Source organism: Lathyrus oleraceus, chromosome 7 (assembly GCF_024323335.1).
Source record: "Lathyrus oleraceus cultivar Zhongwan6 chromosome 7, CAAS_Psat_ZW6_1.0, whole genome shotgun sequence".
NCBI classification, from domain to species: domain Eukaryota; kingdom Viridiplantae; phylum Streptophyta; class Magnoliopsida; order Fabales; family Fabaceae; genus Lathyrus; species Lathyrus oleraceus.
In genome coordinates this window covers 105,155,326-105,166,676 of record NC_066585.1, presented here as the reverse complement: position 1 = coordinate 105,166,676, position 11,351 = coordinate 105,155,326, and the positions used below count along the sequence as shown (strand labels likewise).

At 36.4% G+C, this 11,351-nt stretch overlaps 2 protein-coding genes across 2 annotated transcripts; both read right to left on the bottom strand.

Annotated features, from left to right (window-relative positions):
• Positions 1–3,454: 3,454 nt before the first annotated feature.
• LOC127104560 (NDR1/HIN1-like protein 6) lies at positions 3,455–4,876 on the bottom strand. The gene has a single exon (XM_051041742.1). The coding sequence runs from the start codon at positions 4,797–4,799 to the stop codon at positions 3,672–3,674; it is 1,128 nt and encodes a 375-aa protein (XP_050897699.1). The 5' UTR covers positions 4,800–4,876; the 3' UTR covers positions 3,455–3,671.
• A 1,451-nt stretch (positions 4,877–6,327) lies between these two features.
• LOC127104559 (pentatricopeptide repeat-containing protein At1g13040, mitochondrial) lies at positions 6,328–9,198 on the bottom strand. Its single transcript, XM_051041741.1, has one exon. The coding sequence runs from the start codon at positions 9,048–9,050 to the stop codon at positions 7,500–7,502; it is 1,551 nt and encodes a 516-aa protein (XP_050897698.1). The 5' UTR covers positions 9,051–9,198; the 3' UTR covers positions 6,328–7,499.
• Positions 9,199–11,351: the final 2,153 nt, after the last annotated feature.

Below are 11,351 nucleotides of genomic sequence, written 5' to 3'. Positions count from 1 at the left end.
GTTGGCTCATCTATATAGTGCAATGTGTAAAAATTCAAAAAAGAATACTTGTATGTTTTTTTCATGTGCGTATTTGCTACAAGCATGAGGTTGGTCAAGAATGTTGTCACTCGCCCCGATAAACGAGAACTCATTCATGTTCCCTTTTGCAACAAAGTAAGTGTAATACTTTACCATTTAATTAATTATATTTTATATTATAATTAACTATAAATAATATTTTTCATTTTTTTATCTAAGGTGGTCAGTAAAGGGATGAACTACAATAGGTGTCTGAAACACGCTATAGTAGTCTATCGCAATCTATTGGACCACACTGGACCAGACGATGTAATACTCTTACACAACTATATTTTAATTTAAAAATACTTATCAAATTATTTACCATCTAATCGTTTCATATTGTTTTACAGTTTATCTGGAGGCCATATTTGGGTCTTGATCATCATGTGAACCATGACGATGTTGCAGTTTGGACAGCAAAGACACCAATTATCTGATTCACTACTGTGGAAATGCACCAGAGTGATCGGATAAAACTGTAGTTCGTCATGCAACAACAGATTCCAGAACCTCCGACGTGTTTGGGGAATTGACATCAAAAAAGAGTTGATGTCCAATGGGATTATTCCGACTGGAGAGACTTTGCAAAAGAGATGTGTCGTCAATGGAGAAATCGACGACAACACATCTTAAATGAACCAGTCATCCATGGTGCAAGACCAACTCAACAATATATGACACGGTTTAGGTCGGTAACAACGCAACAGTTTGTGTCTGAGCCGCGGTATTTGATAGATCCATGCCAACTAGCTTCGTCATCGTACGCCCAACAACAAGTCCCCGTCCAACACCAATGTCAAACCGCCCAAACCCAACAACCAACCTCACACCATCAACCTACCACATACACCCAACAACCAAACACCCAACTTCGCAACCCATTCATGTCATCCACCCAACGTCGCAACTCATTCATGTCACCCATCCAACCACAAAACCAAGAATCAAACCCTACCCACTAACAACCATACACTTCAACCACAACCGTTTATAGCCCAAATGATTCATATGAGTCACTTCATCGTAGTCCCCCACCAATGACGACTCAAATATCCCATCACCAAAACATGCAGCCATTGTTTAACTATAGTAGGCCCCATGAACCATTGCTTCGTTTCCAAAACGATTCAATGTCCCAATTTGGGCAACTATACCGTCCACAATCCACCCAACCCCATCGACCTAACTACGATGACATGGGTATCGAACTCCATTACGGAAGCGTCGTTGGCCAGAGCCCCTCCGGATATTAGGAACAAATGATGACACATTTGTCAAATACCGCTGGAATTTCGGTCGGACCTTCACACCAGCCATCATTCGATTAGGTAAACACACAAAGACCCCAAACACCTGAGAAAAATCGTGGGAGACCTCGGAGACAAACTAATGCACCTGGATATGGAACAGGGGAACGTTTTGATCGGGTCAGTCATTAATTTTTTGTCAATCCCATGTAACATTTATTTTATCATGAATAAAAAAATACATTATTTTTTATTATTTCATAAATAAATAAATAATTAAAAGAAAAAAACTAAAAATTAAAAAAATAATAATACAAGGGTGTATGCGCCAGATGAATTGGCGCATACACCACATGCGTTAAGTAGGCATCATAGACATTGGCGCCTCCTCATGAGGCACAATGCAGGCGCCATGGGCATTGACGCCTCCTCATGAGGCTTCCAATGCAGACGTCAAGGCTTAAAACGCCTCCTCTTTGTTCAAGACAGATGCGCCAGTTCATCTGACGCATCTTTTTTTAAAGGTGGTTATTTTGGAAAAAAAATTTTTAAAAAATATTATTTTGGAATTAAATTTGAAAATGGTAGTTATTTAAAAAAAAATCAAAAAAACAAAAGTAAAAGAAAATTTTATCTCATACCCAAACAATTATTCTCATATCCCTACAATTTATTCGATTTGACTAAAATATCCTTAAATAAATAATTTATGTTTGAAAAAGAAATTTCAAACTAAAACTAGCATAACAAAAAAAGGAAACTTGTTCGTAACTCGTGATTAGGGGTGTGCAAAAAACCGGATATCCATAACCAAATTGGTATCCAAATTGTTCCACTTTAAAAAAACCAAACCAAATGCTAAAATAAAAATTTGGGTATCCATTTTGTTATCCAAATATAAACAGTTACCCATTATAAAAATTTGATTTTGTTATTGGGTATCCAAATTTTACTATGCGTTAAATTTTTATATTTGTATGTTTTCATGTTTTATCACATTATAAATCAATTTTAATTTTTAATTTTTTTTAAATTTTTATAAAAAAATTATTTTAAAAATAAAAATCAGATTTTCTTTTCTTTTCACAAAAAATATTATATTTGGATTTTTTTTCGAAAAAATTATATTTGATATTTTTTTTCAAATAAAATTATTATTTTTTTCTAAATAAAAAAGATTTTTTTTATCAAAAATATTTTGTAATTTTTGCAGTAAAAAAAATGTTTTTCTTTTAGATTAGATTTTTTTTTTTAAAAAATAATTTTCAGAATATAATTTTATTATTTTCAATTTTTTTTATATATTTTTTTTCTTTTTTCTGAATATTTGTTGTTTTTTTTTATGTTTTTTAAATTTTAAAACCTCATAAAATATGTTTATGAACAATTATGAGAGATTTTAGAAGTTTGAACAATTTTTTTTGATGACTTATTTATTTTTGAACAATTATGATTTATAGAGATATGATTCATAATTATTTTATTTTATGGCCGTTTTTATGTAACGCATCATACTTTGGGATTGTTTTTAATCGAGATATTATTTGTGGTGATTATAAAAGTCAAATTTAAAGTAATTTTTTAAAATAAATATTTTTTTTACATAAAATAGTTTTATAACTAGTGAAAATAAAAAAGTTAGTTAAAATAAAATAAAATTATTTTTGATATAAAATTGATTTTTTAAAAATATTGTTTTAAAAAACTATTTTTTTTATAAAATTGGTTTTGAAATTGATTTTTTTAAGAAAATAAAATATTGGTTTTAAAGAAATTGATTTAAAACTGTTTCTTTTTAACTATTTTTTTTAAAAAAACCGGTTTAAAACCGAACCGATCCACTTATAAACTGATTTTTAAAAAATAAATTAGTTTTATAAAAATAGTTTTAAGAACCAAACCGAATCATATATATGATTCAATTTGGTTTGGTTTATGACCCATGCATACCCCTACTCGTGATGCAAGCTCATGCAATAGGCTGCTAACATCCAGTGCAATACAGCCTATGAAACTGATCATACTTTCATTCCTAGCCACACGATCTGCCTATAGATCAATGGATTGAATTTATTGATATGGTTTCGGTACTTAAAAATAACAGCTCCCTGAGTTTTTTTAATGAAGAAACAGTTATCAGTATGAATAAATGTGATAACTTCTGATTATTCTAGTGCATAAAAAAATTGAGATACAAATTTGTAGTTTAAAGGAAAACTACATGTTCATAAATTAAAACATAAATGTTAACCCCTTAATAAAGATGTCCTTTATAGGAGGAATAGGCAATAGAGTAAAACAAAACCCCCCCAAATTTTCAAGAACAAAAAAAATTCCAATGATACAGTGTGTGTTGCCAAATCATCGTTTCGTTCTGCACTTCTTTCTTATCAATATCCCTTCTGGAGGGCGTGCCACCATGATACTGCAACGGCCATAAAGGTTATATGAATACCTTAAGATGGTTCCTAGTTTTGATCTTGCTCTGAAAACTCCCTTCACTTCAAGCAAAACTCCATTGCTTTCCATTTGTTTCATAAGCCTCTGTGCCTCATTTAATGGCAGCTGAACTTGACTAGTTACCATATGTATATATGCAAATCTTGACTGAACCCTTGCAGCTGAGAAAGGCTCAACATATTGAGTAGCAATAAGGGTACTTCCATAGTACAGATAAATAATCACTGAGCTGAAATCCACATGTACTTTCTTGTTTGGATTTGTGAAATTGGTCAGCATAGTTAAATCAGCATTGAGTAGATAACCAACATCAAGGTATGCAGCATTTAGTGTGACACTAGACACATCAAAATGAGGAATTTGTGGACGAAAAACCAAGTACACTATGAGTACTATTAAGCCTCCTATGATTATGATAAGCCAAAATATTACACACAAGCAAGCACCTAACCAAGTTAAAGGTGGTGATTTTTGTTCTTTAGGAAATCTTATACCACCGTGACGCCGATCTTGGCGTGGTGCTAGCTGCCGCCGAGGCTCGGGAGGATGGTCAAGCGGCGGTGGTGGTACGACGGACGGCTCTTGAAAATTTACCCTTGACTTACTTGGCCGAAGATCCTGATCTCGTTGCTTTTTGCGCGAGCCTCCACGCGGTGGTTGGCTGGTACGGTTTCCCCCCCTTCGTGGAACTTGTAAACTAGGTGGTTGATGATGACCTTCTTGCTCAAGGGGATGTGGAAAACGACTATCGTGATCTGCGCGCAGTGGAACGTGATCTTCAGGGTGGTGTGACAATGGAAAACGACTATCATGATCTGCACGTAATGGAACATGATCTTCAGAATGGTGTGGCAATGGAAAATGAGGCTGGGGATGCTGAGATACATCTTGTATAGGTGCTGCTACAGGAATAGGTGGTTGGCCACGGTAGTGTTGGTGTGGCACTGTTGGAATATTTGGCTGCTGCTGATCTGCATTCTGGGGTCGCACTGGTCTAGAAAAGTGAGGGTTGGTTTCTCGACGAGACATGGTTGCTGTGGAAAATGTACAATGAAGAGAAACAAGAGGCTAATACTATGAAAATGTTATTAAGATAATGTAAACCAGAACAAATCAAAACCAAAACAAAAATTAATAGGCATTAAAAGAATGAGAATGACTTCATGAGAACTTCAAGGATGATTCATGTACAGGCAAAGAATCAAACATTAGCCAAGTATGTGGGGCCACAAGTTTCTAATTCTTACTTTAACACTCGACTTGAACATTTCAAACATGAAGTGATAATGTATCTTATCACTTTTCATTATATATAATAAGAATCTATGTCAACAATAGAGAACAAAACTTTGTATGAATTTGGAAGTGGAATGGATTTTGGACTAATAGATGTCATAATTGTCAGAGTCCTATTCAAATGTATCCTTTCTATTAAACAATCAATTTACATGCAAACAATACCAACTGCACAAGATACCTTCCTTCTACTTTGATGTTTGATCCAAAGTACATGGACCACAAACCTACGAGTTGCAAGTTCAAGAACCTTGAAAAGTTAAAAGCACACGATAGGCCAGAGGAACCCATCAAGTTTTTGGGCAAAAATCTGTTCAATCAAAAAGAAATCATTGTGATTGGCAATAAATAAATCAAAATCTGAATAGAAACAAGTCAAAAAGAGAAGCTAAAGCCAGATTCTTCTTTACTTGTCTTCAACTTCAATTTTACTATATTCTCCAAGAACAGCTCGCTTATATAGTTTAGCAATCCCCACAGTCCCAATTGCAGTGGCAGGTGAGACAACATCCAACACCAACGGTTCAACAATTACTATTATTTGGGTAAAAAAAAACAATTACCACTATCCATTTTCTATCTATTCAACAGTTCTCCAACATGGCATCATAGAACTATTAGGAGATCACTTTGAAAAACTCAAGAAATCAAGTAGACAGCCAAATCAAAACCAAAACAATGATTGATTCAGGGTGAAATGTCATTATTCTCCTATACCAATAAGATGAATAACACAGTTCAAAACAGGTGGAAAGCTATTAAAAATTTCTATATAAAAACTTACGCCTAGAACTATTGGTTATGAAAGTATAAGTTCTTAATTAGATAGAATACTGATAGATTATTGATGTGAAGAGTAAACCCCAGTAGCACAGAATGCCAATAATTAAGAATCAAGATTTATGTGCTTCACCTGAATTTTTCTCTTGTCAAATCCTTCTTTCTACTTCTTCCTCTTTACAATCAAATCAATCCGCTGATTGGCTTATTATGCTTGTTTGGAGCTTTGGCCACTCCTGTCCAAGGGGTAACATTGTGTAGGGTAGAATGTAATGGCAAGGAAATACATTTACAACATTATACATAAGTATGTAATGAGCAAGAGTTTAGTAGTGTACTAATGTTGTATGATTGTGATATAAAAAGTAAACAAGGAAGAACTCCTTTTTTTTCCTCAAAGATATGCAAAAACCAACAAAAGCATATTGAAAATTATTTTTCGATAATAAAAGAATGAGCTGAAATAAAGGAGAAACATATGTGTAAAGTAATGAATGATTAGGGTAACATTTCGTTAGAGAAGCTTGAAGTTCTGTACTGCAGATAGAGACAGAAGCAATCACCAAAAATAATCCTAAGATAGGTCAGACAAGATGGATTTTATGACAGTATAGTCCAACAAATACACCTTTCTATTCTAATTAAAATCTATGGATCTTGTGCCAGCAACACAGTTTTCCCACAAAATGTAATAGATTTGAACTTTGAAGCCTAACAAGGCTACCCTGTAGATCTAGAACTTTTGTAACTATCTGTTGAGTCTAGACAAACACAAACTGTAAGGCGCGAATCTGTTACTGAAGGTTCCACAATGCTTGAGTAATGAAATCTTGAATGTAGCCCACAAGGTGATCTTAACCAGGAACGTATATCTGTGGTTCAAACTTATGCTCTGCAGCACATCAATTCACAGATGGTGTGAGCTCTGTCCCGGTGAAATAAAACTTCTATTCATTGACATTAAAGCTTGTTATTCCAAGAAGGGCGCTATACTCAAATTAATCGTAACCATAAAATGACAAGGTTATCATCATCGAAGTGTCTACAACATAAGCCTGGAATTGAGTCAATCTGAACTGAGCTGCCACTGATCAAGGATTTCATCAACTATCAGAGTCATAGTATTCAGAACCACTCTTACACCAAAGAAACACCAGCTTAATTTATATAGGCACCTGGACTTATTTCAACCACAAATCATTAATTACCGGTATCAATTGTGCTGGGTGATATTCAGATCAATAGCCCCCGTGTATAAAAAAAATGGCCAAAGAATATAATGAGTATATTGTATTGACAAAATACAACCCGCCAGCTAAAAGTCTGTCGGTAATATGTAACAAAATTTGGATACTAACTCATTAGCAACTAGAAACCATTGTAGGGCTGTCGTTGTTATGGATTCTCTACAAGAAGCTGCCCAGGGAACTAGTAGTGTCTTATTACAATGCAAAGCTGTGAGATTTCACCATGAGCAGCATGCAAATGGTTATACTGATATGCAGGTGTTACTGGCTGCAAAAAACAAAGTAACTTCATCGGTTTGTTACACTTTCATGTAGTATGTCGGGAGAGAAACATTTAAGTTACTCTGCGATTTGAAAGAAGAGCGTGATGAAGTTGCGAGGATTGCAATGCAAACTAACACAATGCTCATGTGCCATCTCTTGACTGAATGGCATTGACTAGAATCTCGGAGAGATGTCTGTCAAGTGTAAATCCTTTTTCCATCATCTGATCCCAAACCCTGCAGGCCTCTGAATGCTTGTTTTCCTTAATGAGCCCTCCAACTACCAACTTGAAAGTGACCTCATCCGGGCATAATCCTTTAACCTGCATTTCTTCATATAGCCGCATGGCGTCCATAACTCTAGAAGACTTGCAAAACCCATTTATGAGTGCATTGTATGAGACCACATCTGGACTTACTCCACTCTCCACCATGTCACAAAAAACAACAAGAGCCCTATCAATATTCCCGGACTTGCACAGATGATCAAATATTGTGGTATAGAAAATCACGTCAGGAATAATCCCCATTTCTGTCATTCGATCAAGAAGCTTTTTGGCAACATCGAAAGCACCTTCCCTAAAAAACGCTTCTATAAGCACCGTGAATGTTATCACGTCTGGTTGAATCCCTTTCCTACGCATTTCCTCAAACAACTCGTAAGCTCTTTCAGTCCGACGCGCCTTACAAAAAGCCCCAATAATAGTATTGTAAGAAACAACATCACATACCCCATTACTCTGCATCTTCTTGACCACAGTCAAATAAGCCCTATCCAACTGATTAGCCTTACAAAAACCCTTAAGCAACTCATTATAACTATACACATCAGGCCCCACACCACTCCTCTCCATAGTCTCCACCAACCTCACCGCCTCGTCAAGCATAATCTCATCACAACAATAATTCAACAAAATATTATAAGTAACCAAATCCGGGACACACCCATTCCTACTCATAAACCCTTTAATCGCCAAAGCCTTATCAATCCTACCCATCCTGCAAAACCCACTAATCAAAGCATTATAAACCAAAGAATTAACCTTAACACCACCACTGATCACACCAACAACAAGCTCATACGCTAAATCAACATTACCAACACTACACAACCCAACAACAAGTGCAGCACATGCCTTCAAATCAGGCTTCAACCCACTCTCAATCAAACCACGCCAAACACGAGCAACCTCATCAAACCTTTTAGCTTTACACAATGCGTCGACGATAATGGTATACGAAACAACATCAGGCTCTCTTCCCTTCAAAGGCATGGTACGAAACAATTGAAGAGCAATATCTAACTGATTTTCGCGGCAGAGAATGTTGAGGTAGATATTAAAAGCCCAAATATCAGGAACATAGCCGAGAGCATCCATATCACGAAGGAGAGAGTGAATGAGGGAGAAGTTTTTGACGGAACAGAGAGCGGAGATGAAGCGAGAGTAAGTGAAAGGGGATAGTGAGAAACCATTAGGGATGACGTGGCGGTGGTAGTAGCTTTGAGCGAGGTCGAGGTGAGAGTGACGAATGAGAACGCCGATGAAACGGTTGTAGTCGATGCTGAAAGGACGACAATTTGATTGAGACATTTGGTCGAACAGTTGGATTGCAGTGTCAATGAGACCAGCTTTAACGTAGTAAGATATTTGAGAACGGTATAGTAGGCGGCGTGCACCGACACTGTGATACATATCACGGCTTCATTCATTTGTTCATTCATTCACTTTCTGTTGTTGTTCGTATTGTTTTTCTTAAACCCCTCCTTGTTGGAATTGTGAGGGGGAGGGAAGGGAAGACAATACACAGTACACTAGTGCGGTGGTGCTGTTTTTTCACTGTTTCGTTTGGGCTGGCCTTATGGACAAACTTAACAAAAAGTTGTTGGGCCACACTACTTACACCATTAGGGAATGGGAATTTCTTAACCATTTAACTTAATACCCCCACTTAGACATGACACCCTCCATCTCCATCGCATATCGACAGTTTCTTTCGAAAATTGTTTCAAATTTTTTTGAAATTTACCGTTCAGAAACGCGAATTTGAAATTGTTGAGGCGATATCGGAAATTTGGAGCAAGTATCGAAAATTTTAAAAACAGTGAGTAATTATTCTGAGTTTTTCAAAAAAAATGGTATTTTATACCGGAATTTTCAAAATGTCTGGTGTTTCCATGAAATGTTTACCAAAATTTTCAATATTTCTGGTACAAAATCCCATTGAATATATCGAAAATTTCGTAATTTCCTATAGTTATAAAAATCTAATTTTGTATCGAAAATTCTGAAATTTCCGATATATATATATATATATATATATATATATATATATATATATATATATATATATATATATATATATATATATATATATATATATATATATATACCATGGGAATTTATAACGGAAAATTTGAAATTTCTGGTATGTAACAAAACTTTGTTTTATATCATAAATTATGAAAATTTCGGTAGTTACCAAAATTTTTTTCCCTTCTTTTATAGTGAAATACAGAGGCAGAGACGACATTATTGCAGGGAGAGTTGTTGATTGAGTGGTAGACCAGTTTAGGGTTGCCAGAGGTGTTGAGGTTGAGTCTTCAGTGGCTCTAACCGGTTCACACCGAAAGCGGTTGGCTTAGTAGGGTCAGTTCTAAGCACCTCGTAGCATTTCACGCCGACTAGTACGGTTAAAAGAGCAACATAAAGAAGAGGTTGTGCTAGATGTTGTTGTTGCTGATGGAGTCGTTGATCCGGTGGTTGAGGAGGTTGCAGATCTGGTTGTTGTTGTTGAGGAGGCTGGTTTGGAGGAGGTTGCTCGGGTGGTTCATCCAAATGTTGATGTTGCTGATTTAGTCTCATATGTTACTACTGACACGAAGGTTATAACTCCTTCGATCGAGCCCTCTGTACACACTGGTGGAGGATTCCCTGGAGGACCCAATGACTGGTCAGTGCTTACCGAGTATGTTGATTGTGTGGTGTTACGACTTTGGCAGGGAGAGGTATATGTCATTTATGTTTAACTCTAATATATTTATTATTGTGACATGAAAGCTAAATGCTAATTTATTTATATTTGTTTGTCACATGAGTGTCTCACATTGAAGGTGACATCGCACGAGTCGAAGATGAAAGACTTCCTGAAGATTTTGATGCCTGAGCAGGTCAGTCGGAGTATACAGTACTTCCAACTGCTTGATTTTGTCCACTGCTCCCTCACCATGCTTGATGATCTACTACTTAGTGCTTTTGTTGAGAGATAGCATAAGGAGACATCTTCATTTCATCTTCCGTTTTGGGAGATGACTATCACTCTAGATGATGTCTCCTCATTGTTCCATCTCCCCATCGGTGGCAGATTCTTGACGACTCCCGTACTTGGCATGTCACACTGTTGCACGAGATTTAGGAGTGTCTGATGCGGTTGTGCAGGAGGAGTTTAGCGTCAACAAGGGCGTACATCTTCGTATGTCTTAGCTTCGGACGATGTACGACACGCTTGTAACGACTGGGAGTTATGAGGTTGCCGCTAGGGCATACATGCTACATATAGTAGCATGTACTCTCTCTGGGGACAAGTCTGGTGTTTATATTGATGTCGGATACGTGTGCCTCTTCAGTAGGCTCGAGGACACCCGTTAGGCTTGGGGGTGTTGCGTTGACACTTCTGTATACAACCCTTGGAGTGACGATGGTCTTTAAGACCAAGCAGTTTGTTGGCTATTTGAATCAGTTACATGTATACTTGAAATTATTAGTTATTGTTGATTTCTTATTTAATTGTTACGAATAGAGTTTCTTATTTATTATGTGTTGTATCTCTATTTTTATATCAGTGTTGGATATAAGAGCATTTCCCTAACATTTGTGACAGGAGGGTGTAGCATTTCCCAGTGGGGTCCCAACGGGCGAATAGATGGAAGGCCAGGCAGACACATACTGGTGGTGTTGTTGAGTATATGAAAAGGTTCAATGCACTGACTATAGATG